Source organism: Squalius cephalus (genome assembly GCF_949319135.1).
Source record: "Squalius cephalus genome assembly, chromosome: 1".
Taxonomy (NCBI): Eukaryota; Metazoa; Chordata; class Actinopteri; order Cypriniformes; family Leuciscidae; genus Squalius; species Squalius cephalus.
Window position 1 is genome coordinate 43,460,201 of NC_137122.1, and position 27,700 is coordinate 43,487,900.

Below are 27,700 nucleotides of genomic sequence, written 5' to 3' on the forward strand. Positions count from 1 at the left end.
CTCTCTTATTTATCTAGAGTTGACTCATTCTAACCGCTAGATGTCACTGTCAACACGACACGAATCCCTCTTGTGCTTCCTATCGGAATGACAGATGGATAGAGGGATTATCTTGGTGATTTTAGACAAAGATTAGAGGACAGCAGATGCCCTCTGTGGATGGAGAAGAGCATGAGGGGAGAAAGGAGAGATGAATAAAGGTATAAGCAGAAAACCTGATGAGTGTGTTTGTGGGCAAGTAATCAGAGTGGTGCTGATGGAAGAAAAAAATAAGGAATTTTCATATTTTACAAAGCAGTTTTATACAAATTGCCCAGTCTGCTGTCTAGAGCAGTGTGTTGTATCTTTTTGGATCAGTTATTAGTGCAATGAAAAAAATAGTACAGTTTATACATTTAATTAGTTTTATTGTACACAGGGAATTTTCACATATACAATTTGTACACATTTTTTTACAATTATATATATTTTTCTAACATTTTTTTCTTTTTGTTGTTTGATGACAAGTCAAGTAACATTTAGGCAGACAAAATAAGAGAGAAACAAATCAAATGTTAAGGAAAGAAGCGCAAAAACAAAATACAAACACAGGAAGTAAAATAACATCCGATTATGTGTCAGATTCAGAGAGTCACTAATTTACCATCATCCTCTCTCCATTCCCTAATGCTGTTCTCTGATTGGTTCCCTAAGCTCATACTGCACTCTGATTGAATAGCCTCTAAATGGATATACATGATGAGGAAAAATCTGCACATGCTGAGATTACATCTCCATTCATTTCTCACACAGATCTAGAAACTCAGAAATTCGGCACTCTCACCTTGAAATTCACCTGACATTTTGTGTATTTCTGGGTTTGTGCGTGTCTATATATTTGGACTCTTGGCATTCCTGTAGCTGAAACAGCAGAACATGACAACAGCAATGCCAAAATCATGGGTTCCCATGTGTACATCTTGGATAAAAGCGTCTGCCAAATGCATAAATGTAAATGTAATGTATAAATGATATCCTGGCAGTTATACAAGTAAACCTTCAACGTGCAAAAAACAGACTCATCCACAGATTTATTGAAAGTGTGTGTGCATGTAAGCTTGTGAAAATGTGTGTATGTGAGTAATATAGTACGCAAGAGGACAAAATCACTTGTGCACTGACCCATTGATGAGGATCTGGGTCGTTTAAACTCGCACACACATTCAGTCAGGGTTTAAAGGAACAGCTCACCCTGAAATTGTATATATAGGCCTATATAGAAACAACATATAAAACACATGACATGTGAAAGAGTAATTAATGACAGAATTCACATTTTTTGGGTGACTGTCCCTTTAAGAATATTGTGTATTTGTGCACAAACCAAAGATCAAATAAATGTCTACACATCCATAGATTTGCTTGAACCCTTTTACCATATTTAAAGCACTGGATAAAACAAAAGGAAGTGAGCACAGTAAGGAAACACACATACACACTCACCATGAGCACACACACAGAAGCTGATTTACTCTTACACGACAACCATGAACATGTCTAATATCGCTGTGTCATTTTAAGTGCATTACAGTGATTTTGGCAGGAAGCCTAAAATACTGAACATATAATTAACAGAGCACCACTGTATTCTCAATCTGACTCACAAAAAACTTACATCTACATACACACTTTAGTGTGTATGTTTATAGAACAATCATCACATAGTCTTATTATCAGTTTGGAAACGCATTTGTTCTTTTACTCACTTGTTCACTCACTCACTCACTCACTCACTCACTCACTCACTCATTTACTCACTCACACACACACACACACTCACTCACTCACTCACTCACTCACTCACTCACTCAATCACTCAATCACTCAATCACTCACTCACTCACTCACTCACTCACTCACTCACTCACTCACTCACTCACAAACACACACACACACTCACTCACTCGCTTACACACACACTCACTCACACACGCTCACCCACACACACGCTCACTCACCCACTCACTCGCTCACTCTCACACACACACACACACACACGCACACACACACACACGCTCACACACACTCGCTCACTCACTCGCTTTATTTATTCTGTATTGATATTTATTCCATCAACTCTTATATGTCTTCCCACTATGTGAGCTCTCTCTCTCCCTCTCCACCATATAAATAACTATTTGTCCCAACCGGTTGAACATATTCTTCTGTTTTATCCCAATCCGATACCCATCCTGCCCCAGCGCCAGCTCCTCCCCCATTCGGACCACCAGCATGCGGATTGTTTATCGCTCCGTACTGCCCGCCAGTCCTGTACAGCTCTTCCGTTTCATTGGCCAGCTCGTCCTCTCCCAGAATGCCACACTTCTCCTCACTAGTATTCTCAGCATCCGCCCATGGCTGCTTCTCACCTGATGCAAAGATCCCTGGGAACATGTTCAAATGAACTATGCGTCATTTTATGAAAGATATGACAAAAGTCATTTAGAATATCCATTATTTGTGAACTGAAAAAGAGATATTGACTTGTTTGCATTATGTAACTTTAATTGAACACAACATACCATAAAATATCACACCCCCATAATGCACCAGTGATGCAATGAGGAAGACATATTGCCACTCGTCACGTGTCTACAGGCAAATAAACAATGAATAAAAAATGAATAAATTCAACAGTACAAATCGTTTTTTGGCATGTGAAGGTTGTGTGATATTATTTGTATGTACCTTATGTTTGGTCATTGCTCCAACTATGAGAGGACACACCATTCCTGACAAAGTTCCCACTCCATTGGAGATTCCCATCAGGATACTGGCGTAACGTGGAGCAATGTCAAGATGATTCACGTTAAACCCTGAGACGGAAAGAATGTATTTGTCATACATCTATCTTAACAAGTTTTTAAAATTGTGAATTTATATCTTACAATTGCAACTTGATTTCTCATAATTGCGACTTTGTATATTTCAATGTAACTTTCTTTCTTGTAATATAACTTTAAATTTTGTAAATGTGACTTTATATCTCATAATGTGGCTTTTATTTTTGTTAACTTCTTACAATTGCCTTTTTACTTTTTTAAGTCAGGCAGAAAAAGGCTACCATAAGATCCCCGACACCTAGGGTTCAAGTTTGGCCTCAATGGATGTGGCACAAAAATAGAAAAGAAAAAAGAAATGAATACTTTTATTCAACAAGGATGTATTAAATTGATCAAAATGGAAAGTAAAGACATCTATGTTACAAAATAATTATATTTAAATAAATATTAAATATTCCTATTACTGTAATAAAAGAATCCTGAAAAAATATATATCAAGAATCCTACAAAAATAATAAGCAGCACAAATGTTTTCAACATTGACACAAATAATAAGAAATGTTTCTTGAGCAGCGAATCAGCCTATTTCGATTTCTGAAGGATCACTGAAGACTGGAGTAATGATGCTGAAAATTCAGCTCTGTCATCACAGGAATAAGATACATTTAAAATGTACTACAATAGTTATTTTAAACTGTAATATTATTGCACAATATGACTGTTTTTACTGTACATTTAATTGAATAAATGCAGCCTTGGTGAGCATAAGAGACTTCTTTCAAAAAAAAAATTAAAAATCGTACTGAGCCCAAACTTCTGAACGAATTATTTTGTTTGGTTTGTCTTTGTTCTTTTCTGTTACTAACCTGAAATTGCAAATCCACTGAAGCCAACAGCCAATACAAGGAAAGTAATGGCAATCACTTTGGTATGTGAGAAACCAACAACCAGGAGTAGAGTGGCTTCCATGCCAAACCCTAAAACACACAGACACACACAACAGTTTTGTCTACTGAATAAGGAAGCGTCTCTCTGTCATTTAAAGAGAACATGCGCGGTCTACTGTGGCTCATGGTCTACCTGTGTATACCTGAGCTCGGGATGCTGTAGTGCATCTGTCCCTGTGTGTTTATATGTTGTTGTAACGGTCACCGGCTGGAGTGTCCAATGAGAGCCACCAGAGGGCACTCCACATCAGACTATTGTCATTCCCTCACAAACTACATTTCCCATAACTCACTGCCCGGACTCTTCATCCATTATCACATTCACCTGTCTCTCATTATCTTGTTTCCTGGTTTTCTCATTCATTATCTGCGAAGTCTTGTTTAGTGTTGCACTGCAATTCGCGTTCTCCCTGGTTTCATGTCTCTTGGGTTTGGATTTCTTGCCTGTTCCGCGGATTACTCTTTTGCCCGTGTTCCCTGCTTTGTTGTGTTTGTATGGACTGCCTGCCTGTGTTTGACCTTGCCTGTGCTTTGGATTATGTCTTTGGATTACCCTGTTCAATAAATACTGCATTTGGATCCTCAACCTTCTTGTCTCGGAGCAGTTCGTGACAGTTGTGTGTACAGATGATTGTGAGAGAGTGAGTGTGTCATGCATTGATGCCTCATTGATTATTGGCCCAGCTGCCATTGCTGGACCAGACAGAGCAAAATAGGCAACTCACACACAAATAGTTTCTACTTTGTGTAGCAAACCTACTTTGTATATATTTTTGTCCTTTTATAAAGGGGAAGTTTACTAAAAAATATAAATTCTAAAATTCAAATAATAGAAAATAATAGAAAATATGGGTATTTATTCAGGGTCGTGTCATGCTGTTATGCGGCCCTATAATACTGCTAAAAAAACTGCAGGTTTGGGACAACATGAAGTTGAGTAAACAATTTAATGTTTGAGTGAAATTTAATTTGTTGTTATTATTGTCTTTATCATTTTGCCTATATCTTACCTCCACAGTTCATGAGTTTACGGACATTTGTTGTGGTCATTAAATTATGTGTTCTCAGGTAATCAGCCAGCTGTCCTCCGATTGGCACAATAATGGTCATCACTAAATGAGGAAGTGCAGACACCATCCCCACCTGAGCCACAGAAGGAACAAAGAGTAGCTATTGAACAAAACATTTTAATCCAGATGCGTCACACTGCATAGTATCTGTGTGTACTTAAATTTCCCCTGTTCTTGAGCAGTGTTTTTATTATTTGTTACTTGTCTTTCAAAACCAAACAGTTACTCTGTTTCAATAGTCCACTTTAGATATTCTACTCACTATAAGTAACTTTGCAACTTAAAGGGATAGTTCAGGATTTTAGACATGAATCTCTATAGCTTCCCCATAAGCAGTGTGGTGCATTGACCATGACTTACCCCCGACAGCGTCCTGTGAGCCGAGCTCCGGTCCAGTTTTGGTCAAGATGAAATTAGTCCGGCAAGATTGCTGGGGTCACGGCAATAAAGCTTTTTTCTTCTCAAATCAATATGTGTTCAAAAGAGTGATATATTTGCGTCACTAAAACGTTGTCTATGGAGAGGTCAGACCTCGTAATGGCTTGGCACTATTTTCTCCCCTGTCATATCACTGCGCGCTGCCGCTACCTACAGCCAGCTGCGAGCTGCGCAGGCGCACACCACTTTTTCAGTTGTTCGGCAGTGTTTACAGCAGTGTTTACGTGCTCAGAACAGCTACACAAACGAGCTAACATAGCTACTCACCAAGAGCGATCAGTTTGTACAAGCTTTGTAGAAAATGGTGCGGACTTGTCGAAGTAATGTTGTCATCGTCGCTGCTGTAGTCAGACATGTTATCGTTCTCTTTACGAGCTGTAAACAAAGTGACACGTGCGCGGCTCCCAGCTGGCTGTAGGTAGCGGCAGCGCGCAGTGATATGACGGGGAAGAAAATAGTGCCAAGCCATTACGAGGTCTGACCTCTCCATAGACAGCGGTTTTGTGCTGCAAATATATCACTCTTTTGAACACATATTGATTTGAGAAGAAAAAAGCTTTATTGCCGTGACCCCAGCAAACTTGCCGGACTAATTTCATCTTGACCAAAACTGGACCGGAGCTCGGCTCACAGGACGCTGTCGGGGGTAAGTCATGGTCAATGCACCACACTGCTTATGGGGAAGCTATAGAGATTCATGTCTAAAATCCTGAACTATCCCTTTAATGTCAACTTAGAGTATTAGTAGACTGTTAGGTTAGGGTTAGAATAAGTTGACATTTACTTGCAAAGTTGAGGGACCATCAAAGTGAAGTGTTAGCAGATATTAAAGGAACACTCCACCGTTTTTTCATATTAAACTATGTTATTCCCTTAACTAAGACGAGTTGAAGTCGAAGTGCTCCAGTCCTATTCCGCCATACATTATAGTTATCCTTTTTACCCGCTTAGAAAAGCGCCACGTTTTATTTTGTGTCACCATACTTGGTCGTGTAACTACTCGAGTAAGTGTATTTAAATAGGGAAAACGTGGAGGTGTTTGGTCGCTTCTAGCTTCATCTCTGTTTGGTACCATTGAATGAACTGGGCTAAGCTAAGTGCTATCAAAGTGTCGCCGCGCCAGAGCGATTGAGTGCACGCACTGAGACGAGAGAGGTATGTATCAACTCGTCTTAGTTAAGGGAATAACATAGTTTAATAGTCTACTAATACTCTAATGACTGCTAGTTGACATGTTCTGTAGTTGCAAAGTTACTTATAGTTTGTAGAATATCTGTTGAGGGACCATCAAAATAGTGTTACCGATCAGACATTGAAATCCATTAATATTACCTGCATGGGTCCAACAATACGCTAAATTATCAACATGACAATTCAACCATTCTACAGTTTTGGCTTCTAAATTTCTCAACAGCACAAACGCATGGTTGGCAAAAACCATTTCAACCTTTATTTAGTGTAGTCTAGGTTGTTTTCTTATATATTTATTGATTATATTTGGCATTATTTTTTCCTGTTTTCCGCAAGTCTTCAGAACAGATCTGATTTATTTTGTGGTTGCAACCTGTCAGTTGATTCATTAATTTGAGTGTGTGTGTTTCACCTTGCTGATTTCAAAGCCGAACACCTCCTCGAAGTAAGCAGGCTGGCTGATGAGGAGCAGGTAGAAGGTCCAGCTTCTGCAGAAGTTAGCCACGATGATGGCATACACTGGCATGGAGGTAAAGAAGTGCCGCCAGGGAGTCTTAAATTTCTGCAGGGTAGTGAAAAACCAGAGGTCGAACATATCCAGAAAAGAGCAGCACGCAGCAGTCAGAGATGAGAAATGAGAGCGGATTTAGAGTGTCTGTGTATGAAGGAAGGGAAGGGGAGGGGTGGACGAGTGATTAAGAGAGAAAAATAATGTCCGTGTTCGTACCTGCAGGGGGTTGACCAGGCCGGCGCTTTCCCCAATGGCATCCTCAATGTACTTCCTCTCCTCTGGTGTGATGGTTGGGTGAGCAGCTGGACTCTCATAGGACACTAAAATCCAGAAGAGATACCAGAATATCCCAACACTTCCTGTGAGATGAAGAGAATTATTAAGAATTCTTATGAATAAGAATTATTATATAGTACAATGAAAATTATATATACACACTATACTGTTCAAAGGTTCGGTGTCGGTATGTTTTTGAAAAAAGCTTCTGAAAGTCATTATGCTCACCAAGGCTGTATTTGTTTGATCGAAAATAAAGTACAAACAGTAATATTGTGATATATGTAGTGTCTGGACCAATCAGACACACAATTATTCATTATATTTAATGAATAATCCAGCAAGCCCCCTCACCTAACCACAAAACAAGGTGCCAAGGTGTCTGCGAAAACCAATCAAAAGGATAGAACAAGCCCCTGGTTACCATGGCAGCAAAGGCACGCCAGCGAGATAAGACTGGTTTACAACCAAAAGAAATGTGGAAAGTTAACTCTCACTCCATTTCCCTAATAAAAATCCATAATGCCCATAAAGAAGGATTCTCCCCCATTCATTCATAGAAAACCTTCTATGAATGAACATGCATATCTCCAGGACATTGTGTGTATGATTATTACAGTCCTGTAGTGTCTTTTGTATTGCATACTGTTTTATGCATGCTTTATGATAGAACCACTAACCTCACCTATACCATTTTTGGTGTCTATTTGTATTTGATCATCTAAATGATCATTTTGATACCTATGCAACATATTAGTTTTACAAGAATCTTTAATAGTTTCTGCATCAACACCAATCCAGTTACATATGCAAAATACCATGCTCGAAGACAAAGGGTCGTAAACTTTCCCTCCAAAAGTTTAAGTTACCATTGGCTCACTGACCTCCACAGAAGTTGAAGACCACTGTCCCGGCTCAAGCCATGTGTAACCTCCCCGGCCTGGAGAGAGGACTCTCCCAACAGAAACAGTCAGACTAACATCCCTGAAGTTTCGAAAATCCTTCTCTCAACCCGGGAAGAATTGCAACTTCTTCACCATCGAACCATTAAAAGCTATCAAGACTTTCTCCTGAGATTATGCGGAAGCTTGTTCAACAGCTAAGGCAGTGCAAGTACTGTACATTTAACTAACTAAACAGAGGTTTAGTATAAGCTGTAGACCACTCTTGTGTAACCAAAGTGCAGAACTAAGAAAACTGATGGTTATTTTAGGATGGTTAAACTGACATTTCTTCCCGTTTCCCTTTGGTTTCATTCAGTCATTTTCACTTTTCCATTTCCCATGAATGCATGATTTGTGTGTATGTGTTTGTTTGGACTAGTTATGTGTTTGTGAGTGATTTAGTTAAATAAAACTTTTGCGTACATTCATTGAGTTTTGATTCACTGCTTGCAGACAAAGTCCCTTTAAGGATGCTATCACCGCTACACGTTAAGAAAGACTTATTTTACACTTGGTTTATTAAATAAACAAAAATTGTATATTAAATAGTATTATATATAATTAAAATGGCATGTGTATGCTACTTACCGTACACATAAAACACTGAGGACCACCCGGTGTACTGGACCAAGACTCCAGCCAAAGGCATTGCAACAACAGCACCAGCATATGAACCTAGAACATACAGACATCAACATACAGTTCTTATGCATCTTCTTATTAGCACTATTCATTAACATTAACATTAATCTCAGCTTTTTCCACAGTCCTCAATAATCCTCAAATAATCACAAACTAAATTCTACTGATAATATCAGAAGATATATTTCATGGATTCAAATGACTGACATCTCACCACAGAACGCTGTTGTTGCCAATCGACTTCTTTCAAGGGGCGGAGCCCATTTGGCCCAGATCCCGTGACATGCGGGATATGACACGCCCTTTCAGTAGAGAAATAAGATGAATTAATGGCTGCATCCGAAAACTTGAAACAGGCGTTAGACGGCTGACTTGTTGCCTCGCTGCCTTATAGGCAGCTTTGCGCATGAAGGCACCTCACGAAATGTTTTTATTAACAAATTTCGGGAGGAGCACGTTCAGATAATTAACACGAGTGGAGAGCACTCAGCAGTCAACAATAAGAGATCTCGGAGCCCTCCCCCCGGACAGCACGCCAAATAGGCCTACGCATTAAACTTTGTAAGTGTAAATGTAAGTGTGAACTCATGAAACTGATTTCGGATAGACTTCTGAGGTAATGTAACAGTTTAATGATCTACAGCAAAATAGAGAGTACATTGGTAAGAACCAAACAAATATTTAATTACTACAATAGTAATTTCTCGCTAGAGGTGACGTACATTTACACACAAACTGACCACCAACTGCAACTTTCAGATGCCATCTTTCTTTTTCTAGCTCAACTGACACCGAATGGAATGCACAGGATTGTGGGTTATCAAAGGCAATGAAGGATCCATCTATGCTGCCTTCAAAAATCATTCAGATGAAGGTATCTCAGGAGACAGGAAGTGATGCTAACATTGGATTCGGACGTGCCTTGATGCCTTCATACCTTAAAAATGCGTCCTCCGATGCATTTTTTAGTTTTCGGATGCAGCCAATATGTATGTAACCATAATGGTAACAAAACCTTCCTTAGCATGATGCAATGCTTTTAGATAAATAATACACTAATATTACAGACTACATCAGATTCACACAAATCCATGCATGCACACAGATGGCATACCTCCACAAGGCCCTGGCAGATCCTGACCATGATAACACACCCGTAGTGAACTCTAGCTGCTGATGGGATCAGCATATTCAGTGTCGACGTGGCCACAATGGCGAAGCCAAACACCCTGAGACCAAACACACATGCAACACAATAAAATATCATGCTAAAATCTCAGTGGACCAGTCACTTGTCATTCCACTGAATATTTCTCAGAGTTTTTTTTTTTTTTTTTTAAAGTCAATCTCTGTATATACCATAAGTTAAAATCTTTACTACAAAATAGCTTTTAATAATTTACACCAGGGTCAAAACAAAATTCATTTTCGAATTTCAATTAACACAAACTGGTCTTTTGCCAATATATATGGGAAAAGATGTCACAACAGTCAATGTAAGAGACAACTCACAATTGTGTAACTGGACTTTTGACTCAAACCCCTCAAAGCCAATTGTGACAATCTGACTCCTCCCACCAAAATAGCACAATTTTCATTCATAAAACTCCAGAACGCTTGAAAAAAACATGTCAATTCGCTGATCACATTACCGGTTAGCAGCAAACTTTTGACAGATGAATCCTCCGGGGATTTGCGTGACAATGTAACCCCAGAAGAACGAGCCGTGAATCATCCCAACTGTCTCTGGGTCCCATGTGAACTGAGCAGCCTGGGAGGAAAAAGAGAAAGTCAAACTCCTCTCATCCAACGTTCATTCGACAGCATTCTGTGCAAAAAGCTGAGAATATTGCAGTCAAAGTGCACTGCTTGTATATTAGAAAATGATTACACATCATTCTTTAAGGCATCGCATAACCTGAACCATCTCTTTTTCTGTGTTACATTTGCAAAAACAAGTATGTAGGGAATGTGAGAAAGGAGAGAAATAAGTAATAAAGTAGTAAAATCAATCACTAAAAGTAAAAGATAAAGTAGCCTAATATAATAAAATAAAAATATTTTATAATAATAATAGTAAAAAAAATAATTGATCATAAAATAATTAATAATTATTATTTCACAGACAAAGCTTAAGCCTAGTCCCAGATTAAAATACAAGTTTGAGAAGTTTTAACTGAAAGCAACTTGCACTGGCATATCTTAAAATATGTCAGTATCATTGTTTTTTCTCAAGATGCACACCAATAATGTTTGTTTTTTTTCTAAGGGAAGTTTATAAAAGCTACTTAAATGCCCTATTGAACTAAGGCCTAATCCTGGCTTAATCTAAGCCTTGTCTGTGAAACCGGAAATCTCTGTGCAGTTTCTGAAACAAATCCCTGTGTGGGGGTAAATTGCTTGAATTGCTTTGCTGGGTGAATCCCTGCACTATCTGATGAAATACTACAGGGAATTAAGCAAAGTGGATCCCCTCTCACAATGCAAACTGGGTTAAGATGCAAAACTAACTGGCTAATGATGGTAAACTGGAATTTGAGGGGGCCCAACTGATATGAATTTAGTTATGTATGAATGTATTTAGATATTGACATTATACTTTCTATTCTAAAAGCTAGAAATCTTTCATCGCATTATCAAACTAGCTGTAGGCTATTTGTGACCCTGGACCACAAAACCAGTCACAAGGGTAAATTTTTTGAAATTGATAAGCTTTCCATTGATAAATCAACTTTCCATTGATGTATGGTTTGTTAGGATAGGGCAATGTTTGGCCGAGAAGATACAACCATTTAGAAATCTGGAAACTGAGGGTGCAAAAAAATCGAAACATTGAGAAAATCTCCTTTAAAGTTCTACATTCATGTTCGCGATTGTGCTGCATTCACTCACAAAAATATTTTTTATATATATTTACGGTAGGAAATTTACAAAATATCTTCATGGAACATGGTCTTTACTTAATATCCTAATGATTTTTGGCATAAAAGAAAAATCGATAATTTTGACCCATACAATGTATTGTTGGCTATTGCCACAAATATACCCGTGCAACTTGTGACTGGTTTTGTGGTCCAGGGTCAAATTTGTTGTTTTTCTTATAAATCTGTGTTGTATTTATCCATGCTAAATGCACCTTATTTGTATGCTAAATAAAACAACAACATAAAATGCCTAAAATATGAACAATGAATAAACCCCAAAGATTTCGTCATTCGGATTTCAAATAATGTCTAACTCCTGCCCTCTCTTCATGTAAATTTTCTTATACTCGAGTGGATGCTCTTTATTTGTTAAGTTGAATTCCAGCACTGATACGGACCACTATGACAGGTTTCTTTCCGGAGTAAATCGTGTGGTCGTTGACCATGCTGACGATGGCTACACCCAGGTTACAGCGGATGCCGAATGAGATGCAGAAGCCCAGGCCTGACAGGATGGCGATGATGTAACGGCGAGGTAACCCAAAACACGTGCAGTCCACGACGGGAAGCTCCTTCTCCTCCACCAGCTCCGGGCGACCTTCTGCTGACAGCTCGATCGTCTCGCCATTCTGCTGACGTTTCTCGAGGAGTCTGGATGTGGATACAGAAAGTATAAGGCCAATATAAGTTGAGTAAAAGTAACAGTGTGCAAAGATTTTCTCGATTTATATAAAAACATTAAAAAACATATTCAAATTAACTGTCTCTGATTAGTGATAATATTTATACCCCTGATTTCACAGATCAGGCTTTAACCCTTTATCTGCTTGCTCGACCAAATGGTTGAGCACATTTTGAGTCACTATATTTTATTGAGAGGAGTACCTAACTTAACTCAAGCTGATTGAGCCATCTCTACCATCTGGTTGAGGTATGTTATTCCAAAAAAAAATCCTCTAGATGTCACAGTGTCAATCAACAGCACTTGTCACAACACTTCCTCAAACATGGATTTCAGAAACAAAAAAATCACTCCTGCCATGTGAACTGTTTTTGGTGAAATTTTTAAACTTTAAGAGCGCTAACTTTACAAAATTATGTTACTTGGTGTCATGAAAAAACTTTAGCATGTTTTTAATAATTGTTCAAAAATATGCTCAACCAAATTGGTTGATTTTTCACATAATGGTTAACTGTCACCCCCCATTTTGAGAATGGACATTAAAATGCACTATAACAACATCTGTAAAGTTACAACGCTCAAAATTCAATGCAGAGGGAGATATTTTCTTTTACAGAAATAGCTTTTTAAGGACTACAACAAACGGTTGGTAGGGACTACAACGAGCTTCGTCCTGGGTTGGGGACATCACAAACCCTAAAAATGTACATTAACCCCGCTCCAGGGAACACACAACAAAGGGGGTGAGGCCATGATGGGCTGCTTTAGAGAAGAGGAAGAGTTGTTGTCTCTGTTTTTTACACCCCAGAAAAAGTTTGTCCTAAGGCTGACGAATGTTTTTAACACTGTTCCTGAACATTATAACTTCAACGTATGTCTGTGCGCTGCACATTTTACGGATAACAGCTTCCAGAAGATAGTACAATGCAGGCTATACGCACAAAAGCTTCTCCTGAAAGACGTAGCCATTCCCATTTTATCGGGACAATCTGTTGTTTATGGATCCCAACTTGTAAGTATGTCTTATTATTTGTAGTTGTGTTTTCTATTAACAGTTCCAATTATAAGCTTTATATGATAGCTATGATATTAATGAAGGGCAAAGCTTTGCCTCCGCTAGCCTGCTAACTTACATTACAGTATTGATGTAGTGTTTACTTTAGCTTTTGTAAGCTCTTGCTTTTGTAACCCTGTTCACCGCCCCTTAGGAAAATTATCCATGATTTTGTGATCGATTACTGTTAGTATTACCATAGTTTTCCAACAAATATGATTAAATGGTTGATAACATCGTATCTATAAGAAAAGTACAAAAAAAAAACACACCACTCTGAAACGTCCTGTGAAATCCGTGCTTGTAAAGTCCATGCTTGAAATCTGTTCAGCACAATCCTCTTGTTCATTAACATTGTCAGGGTCTGAATCGGGCTCAAATTGATTTGAAATTGACGCCATTGTTCATATTTACATTTGAGTAGAGCTTGTGATTATGAAGGGGTGTGACATTTCCCAAACACGCGCTAGGCGTTTCCAGTCACAACACACTGGCCCAGCTAACCAATCACAGCACATTTTGTATTTTGGAAAGAGGGGCTTCATCGAAAACGATGTATTTAAACATACTGGGGAGGATGTAAAATATGTGAAAAATATTGTGTTTTTTGAACAATCAAGCATGAAAACATATTCTAGTACAGACCAAAAACAAAATCAAGACTTCGTAAAAGGGCATAATAGTACCCCTTTCAGCTAGTCTCAGACTTAAATGCATATTTGATCTTTTTGACTGAAAGAAACTTGCACTGACATATATCTTAAAATACCGGGCCTTAGAGGGCCAAAAGGTCAAAAATGCTTTTATCCAAAGCAACTTTCAGGCCACATATTACGAGGAGTCTTGTATTAATCTGAGGTTAAGTGTCTTACTCAAGGACACAATGATAATAGTTCATGTCTCTTTAAAGGGTCAAACCAGGTCCTGAGCTCTACCCACTACAGCTCAAGCCAAAAGATACTGATAGGGAAAATGTCATCTACTGCAGCTGTTTAAAGGGGTCATTGGATGCCCATTTTCCACAAGTTGGTATGATTCTTTAGGGTCTTCATGTAAAGTGTGTAACATACTTTGGTTAAAATTCCTCAATGGTTGTGTAAAACAACACCCTTTTTACCTCCTCAAAAACAGCTCTGTTCACAGCGACCCGTTTCGGTGCATGTCTCTTTAAATGATAATGAGCAACTGCTCACCCCACCCCCCTCTTCCATGGGGCATATCAACACAAGACAAGAAAAGTGCTGCCTTGGCAGACAGAATACAAATGGCTAAGGGCAGAAATATGCGAATACGGGACAGTCCGTCAGCGGTCGTGGGCGGAGCATGAGCAATATGATATCATATTGCTCAGAAAATTCCCAACGGCTTGATTATTGAGAGTGTTTAGGCTTTTTGAGGATTAAAAAAAAAAAGGAGTAAATTGATTTTTTTCATTATATGGTGGTTGTGTCCACACACTGCAAAGACACATTTATATGCAAACAGCATATAAAAGTGAATTTTGCATCCGATGACCCCTTTAAGTGTTAAGACACCATATTATTGACTTTCGACTTTTGAATATTAAAATATTTTATAAGCCAGATCAGAACTGTATGTTTTATTACACTCAAAGTCACCATAAAATCAAAATCGACGATTCTTGCAGTTTGCATTTATTCTAAATTTTTATTTTTATTTTTTAATTCATGTGCCCTCATAATCTTTAATCAAAATCACTTCAGCGACATCTCTTCTCTTCTCTTCTCTTCTCTGGTGAAGTGTTTACTGGCACGGGGGCGATACAACCTGTTACTTACAACAAAGCAAACAACAACCATCCAATCATTTCCCAAATGCCCTGCATTTTTCTTCTTTGAGAAGTTGTTTCACCCGTATAATAGGGAATAGGGAAGAAAAGACTATCGTAACTTCCGTTTCATGCCAACTTTAAAAGGCATGAGCTAGGATATGAAGTCACATACACTAGGGAACCCTCATAGGTCACAAAACTACATCACATACACACCTGAAACCAGGTGGGATGCAGAGGGAAGACACAGAGGGAGAGAGGACATGGAACAAGAATGAAGTATCTCACTGGATAGCAGTACATGGGAGTCCAGCAGAGACCATCTGCGTATGCAACCTGTCTGCAATGTCTACAGCCAGTAAAAACACGCATACATACAAGCACACAAGCAAACACTTTCACAGACATATGCTCTGAAACTTACAATAAATATATGAATTTAATGTGCAGATAAAATGAATGCAAGATTATCTGATGCTCACCATTAAATCTGTCCTTTACATAGACACTCAGTGTGGCTGTATTTAATGTGCAAATATGTAATTCTCACAAATCATGCCAAGAAAAATTATATATTTATATATGTGTGTGTGTATGTATAAAAAATACTATGTACTATTACTATTTACTATCAAATGTATCAGAGTTTCCAACATAATAAGTAGATGTTTCTTGAGTCACAAATCAGTTATTTCTAAAGGTTCATGTGTGACTGAAGACTGGAGTAATGAAGCTGAAGATTCAGCTTTGCCATCATCACAGGAAATAATAACATTGGTCTGCTTTATCAGTACATTGTCATCATCAGTACTGATTTGTTTAAATAAATGCAGCCTTAGTAAGCAAAATATACTTCTTTCAAAAAAAAAAAAGTTTTTCTGACCCACCCCACACTTTTGAATGGTACCGGTATATACACTCACTGGCCACTTTATAAGGTACACGTACACCTTGCTAGTACTTAGCTGGACCTTTCTTGAGCATGCCACGAAGAATTAAGGCAGTTCTGAAACTTTTGCCTTCGAACTGCCTTCATTTTTCATGGCATTCAACAAGGTGCTAGAAACATTCCTCAGATATTTTGGTCCATATTGACATGATCGCATCAGACAGTTGCTGCAGGTTTGTGGGATGCACATCCATGATGCAAATCTCCATTCCACCACATCCCCAAAGGTGCTCTATTGGATTGAGATCTGGTGACTGTGGAGACCATTTGAGTATAGTGATCTCATTGGCATGTTCAAGAAACCAGTTTGAGATGACTTGAGCTTTGGAACATGGCGTATTATCCTGCAAGTAGCCATCAGATGATGTGTACACTGTGGTCAAAGGGATGGATATGATCAGCAACAATACTCAGGTAGGTGTTTAAACGATGCTCAATTGGTATTAGGGACCCAAAGTGTGCCAAGAAATATCCCTCCCACATTACACCAGCACCAGTCTGAACCGTTGTAACAAGGCAGGATGGATCCATGCTGTCATGTTGTTTACGCCAAATTCTGACACTACCATCTGAATGTTGCAGTAGAAATCAAGACTCATCAGACCAGGCAATGTTTTTCCAATCCTCTATTGTCTAATTTTGGTGAGACAAATTTTAGCCTCAGTTTCCTATTCTTAGCTGACACAGGAGTGCGTCTTCTGCTGCTGCTTCTTCTGCTTCGAGGTTTGCTGTGTATGCATTCACAGACGCTCTTCTGCAGATCTCGGTTGTAATGAGTGGTTATTTGAGTTACTGTTGCCTTTCTATCAACTGGAATCAGTCTGGCCATTCTCCTCTGACCTCTGCCATCAACAAGGCATCATTTGCACTCACAGATCTGTCGCTCACTGGATATTTTCTCTTTTTCAGACCGTTCTCTGTGAACCCTGATGGTTGCGCGTGAAAATCCCAGCAGATCAGCAGTTTCTGAAACACTCAGGCCAGCCCATCTGGCACCAACAACCACGCAACACTCAAAGTTTGAACTTCAGCAGATCGTCTTGACCAATGGTGCCTAAACGCATTAAGTTGCTACCATGTGATTAGTTGATAGATATTTGTGTTAACGAGCAGTTGAACAGATGTACCTATAAAGTAAAGTTTATATAATATCTATCTATCTATCTATCTATCTATCTATCTATCTATCTATCTATCTATCTATCTATCTATCTATCTATCTATCTATATCTTTTTTTTAAACCCACAACAGTTGTATAAAATTAAATAGCACAGAGAACTATTTCTGAGATCCACAAATCTCATACACGTATCACAATATTAATCTCTGTCTCTCTCCCTCTGTACGTCTTTCTCTCTATTTCACTCATTCTGTCACTGTTCCTACAAAAGCAGATCCCTTATAATCCCCTCAACCTCAAACAACATACAATCAGAAAGTGAAGTGAAATGAGTGGGAGATGACTGCATATGTCTGTTTACATGTTAGGGAGCAGATTCATTCTGCAGCCATATAATGTGTTTTAATGTGAAACTAAAAAGGGTGTCTCATGGATAATAGGAATGTGTTTCAATTATAACTAAAACCTCTCACACCCGTGACTCATGGACGTCCCTCCCCTTCAATTGCCCCCTTCCATCTCTTAGCCACTGATAATCTGTAGCCCCACCCTCAGATTAGGATTACAGAAATTATAGACTTCCGGAGATAAATATGAGCAAGAAAAAAAAAGAGTGACTGAGTGGAACGAGAAAGAGAGTTGGAAAAAGAGAAAGAGAGGGGAGGAGTGTGTTTGTCCACATTTAATGCACACACATTCACTCAGGAAGATGTGTAATTAAGGTTAAACCTAGTTAAAAACAGATTGCTGCCAACAGCGGCACATATGCTACCTACTAATGAGAATGACTGTTGGCTGTAATTAATATTTATTTCACGGTGTATTTGAGCTCTTTCTCTTTATCTGCATCTTACCATGTGACCATTGCACATAAAAAAAACAGGATTACAGATCATGCACTCCTCTGCATCTTGTTCCACGGTTCATGACACACCAGCTGACCTGTATGTGTGTGTGTGTGTGTGTGTGCGTGCGTGTGTGTGTGTGTTTGCGTGCGTGTGTTTAGGCCATCTAAGAGACAGGTGTACCGCAGAAGGGGGTGTACAAGGACTTTGCTAAACACTTTATATGGGTAAAACACAAACACGCACACAGAATCCTGTCCAGTAGAATTTACTTCTATGTCAGCATAAATATCTTACATGGGTGCCAACTACCAAGTTTTATCATAACCTCTAAAACATACACATTTGCATACCCATCATAACAGCACAATCTCAGCAAATGTTAAATAGTTTTTATTGATCTCATATCCATATTATACACCTAACCTCTCCACATAAATGACTTTATCAAGGTCATCATGCTCTGATTCTCTGAGTATACACACATCACGTTCACTTTCAGCACTGCCGCTTACACGTTTTTTTTATTTGATTTTACTTTTTGATCGTTTATAAAGTATATTCTATCCAGAGGTTTTATAATTAATTAAAACTAAAATTAAAACCATTAAAAAAGCATTTTTGTTACTTGAAATAAACGTTAACCAAAATCAAATTAAATATGAAAAACCTTAAACTTATTTTATTTCAGCTAGTTGCCAATTAAGTCAGCATTTCTCATTCAACTTAAAGTAGGCTACTAAAATTACTAAAACTAAAAACTAACAAAATTACTCTAACTAAAATTAAAATGAAAATATAAAATATAAAGATAAAATCTAATAAAAATAAAAAAATAAAAAAAAGCTGAATACAACAACTCACCTGTGGCCTCCTTAAAATGACCTTCAGAATCTTGGCGAAAGTAGTTGAAAAACAGTAGGCTATATGAAAAGAGTATGTATTCATATAAAACAGTAGGCGAAAAGTCCCCGGATAAGAAAAGTTATTACTTCCGACGAGATTCTGAAGTGCTGATGGACACTTTGCTATCCCATGAGGCCACAGGAGAGAAGTTTTGAGTTTTGACAAGATTCATGATGAATGTACATCTAGACTATACATTCATTCTACACGCAAACATGGAGCATACTGTTTTAACGGCCACAAAGTGCTTATTCAAAATGAGTAACGATATCAGACTAGCCTGAATACTGATTTAAACATTTCTTTGTTAAATATTTTAAATTATATCACATGTAATAATCTTAATGGGTTACCTATAATTATAATTATTTAAATAAATATTTTAATGATTTTTTTAATATATATATTTAAAAAATCTTAAAATAAAAATTATTTAAAAAATAGAAATCAAATTAAAGTTTTATTTTGACGTAAAACAGACTTTCATATTTAACTTTTTTGCAGCATGTACACCTTTCAACAATGTCGCAGGACAGCAATATCATTATTTACGATGAATGTGACGATGAATCACAGACTTAAAAATTAAAATTAAAAATCATGCACTCGTACCATGGTGCAAGTTTACATTCCAAGAGTTCATTACAGTTGCAAATTTGTATTTAAGTTCAGAGGTGAGATGTGTGGATTTCTGCTGACACTAAACGCACACAAACATACATTGACATACATGCACTTTTCCCATTTAATCTTGCTGTAAGAGGATAAAGGCACAACAGTTAAAAAAAATTACATAATCCTACCCAGTTCTCTCTAGCACCCTCCCTCTCTCTCCTTCTCTCTCTTCTATGTTCTGTTCATCCTTTTAACATCTTGGCTCACTATTCTACTGGCGTTTCATGTATGGAGAGGTGTTCTGAATCTAGTTGCCTCTCTGATCTTTGGTTAATTTTATGAAAAATTCAGATGACATTGTACAAAAGGTAACAGATTAAAACTGATCCACAAATCTCCTCCCCTCCCCCTCTTCACATTTGTTTCTGTTCTACCATCAGTGTGTTGTTATATGATTTTTATGCCAAATTCCTCTGACCCTCCCCTGCGTCTATTGAACAGATTGGGTCTCTGTGGGACCGTGTCACCTGGGGAGATACTTCCCCCCTCCTGACACACACACACACACACACACACACATACTTATACATCCTAGCAGCCTGACCTTCACATGATTTCAGATAAGCAGCCTAGTGAACATGCAAAATACAAACGACAAACAAGAATAAAAATCTGTGAGTGAAAAAATGGTACAGGAGAAATTACCACACCACCATTAGCTGAACACGTCATATTTTTGTTAAGTTTTACCTAAATGTTTCTCTTGGAATCAGAATGAGCCAGAAATCCCAATAGAAATATTAACAATGTCCAACAGCAAATATATATAGCCTACCGGCTGTTGAACATTGCTCATGGGCAAGTAAACAGTGAGATGTGTGTTTTAATAGAATTTACTTTATAAAAAATAAAAATTCCACAGGGCTGAAATAGCATCTTTTCTTCAGTGAGCAGAATGAGAAGAGTTGAGGTGGAGAGATGGAGTAGGGATGACAGAGGGAAAACTGCAGGTGTGAGGTGTATTGCTTGCTGGCCTGTGAGGCTGAAACTGTCACAGTGTCTGGTTTATGTTCCTTGGGTCACCACTAGATGTCCTCCTTCCTCACGGTGTCCAGCACACTCTTGCACTACATTCCCCATGATCCTTGTCTGTTCATTGCACTCAGCTGTCCCTCATCACTGATCATTGCACTCAGCCTGTTTCCCATTATCATTGTCATTTCCCTGTGTATAAATACCCTGCCTGTTTTGTGTTTGTTACGGATTCCTTGTTTTTCATCACGCCACTTGTGAGGTCTGTTCTACTTGTTGTTCCTGTTTATTGTTTTATGTTTTGGACTGCCTTTTGTATTATTGACCCCTGCCTGGACTTGTTTCTGATTTCTGATTTCCCTATTAAATATCCCATTTTGCACTATTGGATCTTTTTGTGTTTCCCTGAGTGTGGATCGTGACAGAAGGAATCCGTCACTTATAAAGATCCAGCAGTATGGGGTTTCGTATCCTTCCCCCCAAGTCGGGGAGTGAGAGGAGGGGAAGGGTCCAAAACTTAATGGACCTACGCCAGCAGGGCCAGCCGGTGGGATGTCTGGCCCAAATGTTTTGGACCCTCTCTAGAGGGTTGGGATACAACGACTCGGCGTTAAAGGATTTCTTCAATGGCTGTCTGGATGACCCATTGCCTGGGTGGGAGATGAAGGGGCTAGAGGTCCTGGACTTTTGGGGTTTCACCAATTACCTCAGTCATCGGAGCCAGTGGGACACACCAGTCACGCCAACCATCAAGTCAGCCACCGGATCTGTCTATTGCTGTCCAGGACTGGTTTCCAGCGTGGCCGATTCTCCGCTGATGTCAGCGCGTGTTGCCAGGAGGGCCATCGTGTCCAAGTCTCGTCCCACCAAGACCATCCTGCCTGAGTATCTTCCCACCGAGCCTGCACTTCACGTCACGTCTGACCAGCCAGAGACTGTTCACGTCACGTCTGCCCAGCCAGAGTCTGTTCACGTCACGTCTGCCCAGCCAGAGACTGTTCACGTCACGTCTGCTGAGCCGGTGTCTTCGGACAAGATGGCCGCCGCCAAGAGTGTTTCCTTCACGTCTGCCGAGCCTGTGTCTTCGGACAAGATGGCCGCCGCCGAGAGTGTTCCCGTCACGTCTGCCGAGCCTGTGTCTTCGGACAAGATGGCCGCCGCCGAACCTGTTCACGTCACGCCTGCCGAGCCTGTGTCTTCGGACAAGATGGCCACTGCCGAGCTTGGGTCTTTGGACAAGATGGCCGCTGCCGAGCCGGAGCCAGTGTCGGTTCCTGAGCCGGAGCCAGTGTCGGTTCCTGAGCCGGAGCCAGTGTCTGTTCCTGAGCCGGAGCCAGTGTCTGTTCCTGAGCCGGAGCCAGTGTCTGTTCCTGAGCCGGAGCCAGTGTCTGTTCCTGAGCCGGAGCCAGTGTCTGTTCCTGAGCCGGAGCCAGTGTCTGTTCCTGAGCCGGAGCCAGTGTCTGTTCCTGAGCCGGAGCCAGTGTCTGTTCCTGAGCCGGAGCCAGTGTCTGTTCCTGAGCCGGAGCCAGTGTCTGTTCCTGAGCCGGAGCCAGTGTCTGTTCCTGAGCCGGAGCCAGTGTCTGTTCCTGAGCCGGAGCCAGTGTCTGTTCCTGAGCCGGAGCCAGTGTCTGTTCCTGAGCCGGAGCCAGTGTCTGTTCCTGAGCCGGAGCCAGTGTCTGTTCCTGAGCCGGAGCCAGTGTCTGTTCCTGAGCCGGAGCCAGTGTCTGTTCCTGAGCCGGAGCCAGTGTCTGTTCCTGAGCCGGAGCCAGTGTCTGTTCCTGAGCCGGAGCCAGTGTCTGTTCCTGAGCCGGAGCCAGTGTCTGTTCCTGAGCCGGAGCCAGTGTCTGTTCCTGAGCCGGAGCCAGTGTCTGTTCCTGAGCCGGAGCCAGTGTCTGTTCCTGAGCCGGAGCCAGTGTCTGTTCCTGAGCCGGAGCCAGTGTCTGTTCCTGAGCCGGAGCCAGTGTCTGTTCCTGAGCCGGAGCCAGTGTCTGTTCCTGAGCCGGAGCCAGTGTCTGTTCCTGAGCCGGAGCCAGTGTCTGTTCCTGAGCCGGAGCCAGTGTCTGTTCCTGAGCCGGAGCCAGTGTCTGTTCCTGAGCCGGAGCCAGTGTCTGTTCCTGAGCCGGAGCCAGTGTCTGTTCCTGAGCCGGAGCCAGTGTCTGTTCCTGAGCCGGAGCCAGTGTCTGTTCCTGAGCCGGAGCCAGTGTCTGTTCCTGAGCCGGAGCCAGTGTCTGTTCCTGAGCCGGAGCCAGTGTCTGTTCCTGAGCCGGAGCCAGTGTCTGTTCCTGAGCCGGAGCCAGTGTCTGTTCCTGAGCCGGAGCCAGTGTCTGTTCCTGAGCCGGAGCCAGTGTCTGTTCCTGAGCCGGAGCCAGTGTCTGTTCCTGAGCCGGAGCCAGTGTCTGTTCCTGTGTCTGTTCCTGTACCTATGTCTGTTCCTGAGCCGGTGACTGAGTCGGTGGTGCAAGTTCCAGTGCCTGAGCCGGTGGTGCCAGTTCCAGTGCCTGAGCCGGTGGTGCCAGTTCCAGTGGTGCCAGTTCCAGTGCCTGAGCCGGTGGTGCCAGTTCCAGTGCCTGAGCCGGTGGTGCCAGTTCCAGTGCCTGAGCCGGTGGTGCCAGTTCCAGTGCCTGAGCCGGTGGTGCCAGTTCCAGTGCCTGAGCCGGTGGTGCCAGTTCCAGTGCCTGAGCCGGTGGTGCCAGTTCCTGGGCCTGAGCCCTGGCCGCCCGAGGGGTCGTCTCCGCCCTGGCCGCCCGAGGGGTCGTCTCCGCCCTGGCCGCCCGAGGGGTCGTCTCCGCCCTGGCCGCCCGAGGGGTCGTCTCCGCCCTGGCCGCCCGAGGGGTCGTCTCCGCCCTGGCCGCCCGAGGGGTCGTCTCCGCCCTGGCCGCCCGAGGGGTCTTCTCCGCCCTGGCCGCCCGAGGGGTCTTCTCCGCCCTGGCCGCCCGAGGGGTCTTCTCCGCCCTGGCCGCCCGAGGGGTCTTCTCCGCCCTGGCCGCCCGAGGGAGAGTCTCCGCCCTGGCCGCCCGAGGGAGAGTCTCCGCCCTGGCCGCCCGAGGGAGAGTCTCCGTCCTGGCCGCCCGATGGACTCTCTGCTCCGCCCTGGCCGCCCGATGGACTCTCTGCTCCGCCCTGGCCGCCCGATGGACTCTCTGCTCCGCCCTGGCCGCCCGATGGACTGTCGTCCCCGTCCTGGCCGCCAGATGAACTGTCACCCCCTGTTTCTGTTCCCCTCCATGGACCTGGCCCCCCATCCCTCCCCCTGATCCTCCACCGTTCCACCTCCCGCCTGGACTCTTGTTTTGTTTGTTTCTATGTCTTGGAGCGTCTGGTAGCCGCTCCGTAGAGGGGGGGTCATGTCACAGTGTCTGGTTTATGTTCCTTGGGTCACCACTAGATGTCCTCCTTCCTCACGGTGTCCAGCACACTCTTGCACTACATTCCCCATGATCCTTGTCTGTTCATTGCACTCAGCTGTCCCTCATCACTGATCATTGCACTCAGCCTGTTTCCCATTATCATTGTCATTTCCCTGTGTATAAATACCCTGCCTGTTTTGTGTTTGTTACGGATTCCTTGTTTTTCATCACGCCACTTGTGAGGTCTGTTCTACTTGTTGTTCCTGTTTATTGTTTTATGTTTTGGACTGCCTTTTGTATTATTGACCCCTGCCTGGACTTGTTTCTGATTTCTGATTTCCCTATTAAATATCCCATTTTGCACTATTGGATCTTTTTGTGTTTCCCTGAGTGTGGATCGTGACAGAAACAGTAGGAGAAGTAGATGCATTGCTGAGCTTTAAATGATTAATCAGCTGCTGATGCTCTCTCTAAAATATTATCAGGGACACAGCCTCACAACTAAAGTAGAGAGTCAGAAATCCAAATCAGCAGTTTACTTTTAACACTAACTTTTGCACAAAAACCATACCTTTAGTTTCACACTACACTTAAAGGAATGGATTATTTTAAAATAAAAAAGCATGTTGTATTCAAAAAGTTCCATTAAATTCACCTCCAGAGGGAAATTACCTCGCACATGCAGCATCGCGAAAAAAGTCGGGAGTCGCGTGCTGCCCTTCATTTAATCCCGCGATCTCGCGCGCTGAGGACGGACAGAGCTGACTGGTGAGCGCGAGAGACGAGGAAGTGATGGGAGGGGGCGTTCAGGGATTTGTTGGGCCGACAGCTGTGTGTGGGTGTGTATATATGTGTGTGTTTCTGATGGGCTATTTCGGAGCTGGGTTTTAATGTTTAGTTGCAACCTAAAATCTCATGAAAGAGTATGCGTTAACACTAAACTAAACATGAAACTTTAACACTAAAACTTATTTCACCAGTGAATGACTGTGTTTACATCGCAAAGAATCTAGGCTACAAAATATGCTATTTATTTTATAGAATATAAAACCTTTAAAAAATACATCCAATCCAAATTTTCAGAAGGCTATTAGTAAACGCTGATGTTATAGTGGTTACCAAACATTTTTCCAAGAAGACAAACTTGTTTGAAAGGGATGTACTTTGACCTTTGGGAGAGTCCATCCTGTCTGAATTTGGGCCTAAGACAGATATCGAATTAACAAGATTTAACAAGGTATTTAAAATGCTCCACCGCCAGCAAAATGTGTTCAACAACAAATCTGCCATGACAAAATAGGCTACTTCCTGTCTTAATTAGGTTTAAAATAATACATTTCAGTTGTTAAAATAAATTCAACTTTATTATTAAATAAATTCAACTTTATGTTTAAATGTAATTTATTTTTATTTTTTTACAGTGCAGGCTATTCAATTTAAATTTATTTTTTTACAATTTAGTTGAATAATTCAATAACCGATGACAGACAAAGCAGAATCCAGTAAAAGAGAAAAGAGATTTATCTGAAAGGTAAAATTATTCTATGACTTATATAGCCCAAAGGCATATGAATATTTACATATTGAATAATTGACCATAGCCTATTTTAATTGAAGATATGTCATAATATATTGGAAAACGATATGAATGCAAATTAAATGATTTCACTCAACAAACATGTAGGTTTTAATGAAAGCGAAGATGTCTGAAATGTAGCCTATAGCCTACATCTGAAAAGTCATCTTATCCCGACTTGCCATATAGCCTATTGTTCTTTTTTGTATGGAACTTTTGTATCGAATACGCTTAGCCTACGAAGTAGTACTCATGGCGTATATGAAGACCAAATTTGGTCAACGATTCCTGTTCTCTGAGCGCGGTCCGCTTTATCAACTAGGGCGTGGAATCAGAACTTGTGTGTGTCCCGGGACGCGCGAGCTGTGCAGTGATGCGCGCGACTACCTGACGCTCAGGTGGAAGAATGACTGAACTCGCTCACGCGCACAGACACTAAAGTGAGAGAGAAAGCGACCAACGCCACGCGTCGGACGTCTGTGGCACCGGGTTAGCCGCGAACTAATCTGATCCATCTGGACAATCTTCTCAATCGTACAGAGTGGATGCATTACGTGCAAACCGATTACATAAGAACACATTTGACTCAGATTCAGTCACGACAAGGGTTTGCACCTGACATCTTGAAGAAGGATAGGCTACACACGCACAGAGAAGGGGAACACAATCACTTCTTGGCTATACTCTCCACTAGCAATTTTTTCCTCACTAAACGTGTCAGATGCAATCACAGACATAAACTTTACGCACTTTAATTCTCATGTTTTTCAACACCTCAGCTTCTACAAAAATCACCTCTGGGCAATATTTATTATTTATTAACCAAGAGAGAAATGTAAAACAAGTAACGGAAAAGTTCTTTTTACAAACGCTACTTTGAGGATAATAAGATGGTACCTCACCTGTGTATTTTCCCCAAAGTTTTTCCAGCCTGAGCCTTAAAGCGGTCCGGACGGATCTCCATCCTCGCGACTTCCGAGTCCGACCGGTGTGCTCCTGTCCCGTGTGCCTGCCTGACTCTCTCTCTCTCTCTCTCTCTCTCTCTCTCTCTCTCTCTCTCTCTCTCTCTCTCTCACACTCTCTCTCTCTCTCTCTATCTATCTGGTTATCCCTCTAGCATCCCCCTCCCTGCTCTTTCTTTCTCTCTCTGTCCATGGTCCTGATGAATATATAGGATATAATCATTTAAATGAAATAACCTTGATGGTTTTTGTAATACAATTTATTGTGAATAGACCATTACACAATTCATTTCACACAACTACACATTACAGAAAATAAGTAAAATAAATCAAACTATAGCCTATGAGTCTGGTCTATTGACATATTTGTACATAATCAATAAAATATATTCATAGCTTAGCCTATAGTATAGCCTACACTGATCATGTAACTAATGTTTTACACCTGTAAATCAAAGTAGTTTCTCATCATGAAAGTTTATGAGCAGTCTATCGCCACCTTGCGTTTACTACGAGATGTTTGCAAATTTGAGTAGTGTAAATGTTTTACCAGATAGCTTCATATAGCCTACCAGCCAAATCAACCAGTTTTATTCAAGTCGAATTCTTATTTTCATAATAACAACATACTAACACACTGAATCAGACTTTCTATGTGGTCTGTAAGGTTACACCAACAAACGTAATTTTTTGGATAAGATTAAGGATTATATCAGGTAAAAATAGCTCAGCTGCACGGTTTCACTTTGTACAGGTGAGTTATATATATATATATATATATATATATATATATATATATATATATATATATATATATATATATATATATATATATATATTCCACATATTACATATTTCACATTGGCTATTGAGTCCAAGGAAAATGTTAGAGCTGTCGCAGTTTATACATTTTCCCCTTAACATTGTTTATGGTTGTTCTTAGAAACACTGATCTGAGACCAGTTCTCTGTATATTGTTCCATTGGATCAACGTTTACTGTGAAAACTGTTGAAAAGTATTTGAATTGAACTTAAAACTTTATCTTCAATTTTA

At 40.8% G+C, this 27,700-nt stretch overlaps 1 protein-coding gene across 1 annotated transcript; it reads right to left on the bottom strand.

Moving 5' to 3' along the window:
* Positions 1 to 391: 391 nt before the first annotated feature.
* On the bottom strand, positions 392 to 26,704 carry slc17a7a (solute carrier family 17 member 7a). Its single transcript, XM_079865132.1, has 13 exons — positions 26,587 to 26,704; positions 12,164 to 12,416; positions 10,494 to 10,612; positions 9,956 to 10,070; positions 9,056 to 9,143; positions 8,788 to 8,874; positions 7,196 to 7,338; positions 6,881 to 7,030; positions 4,780 to 4,912; positions 3,689 to 3,799; positions 2,728 to 2,855; positions 2,562 to 2,631; positions 392 to 2,423 (listed from the first exon to the last, which is right to left on the bottom strand). The coding sequence occupies exons 1-13, from the start codon at positions 26,646 to 26,648 to the stop codon at positions 2,134 to 2,136; spliced, it is 1,749 nt and encodes a 582-aa protein (XP_079721258.1). The 5' UTR covers positions 26,649 to 26,704; the 3' UTR covers positions 392 to 2,133.
* Positions 26,705 to 27,700: the final 996 nt, after the last annotated feature.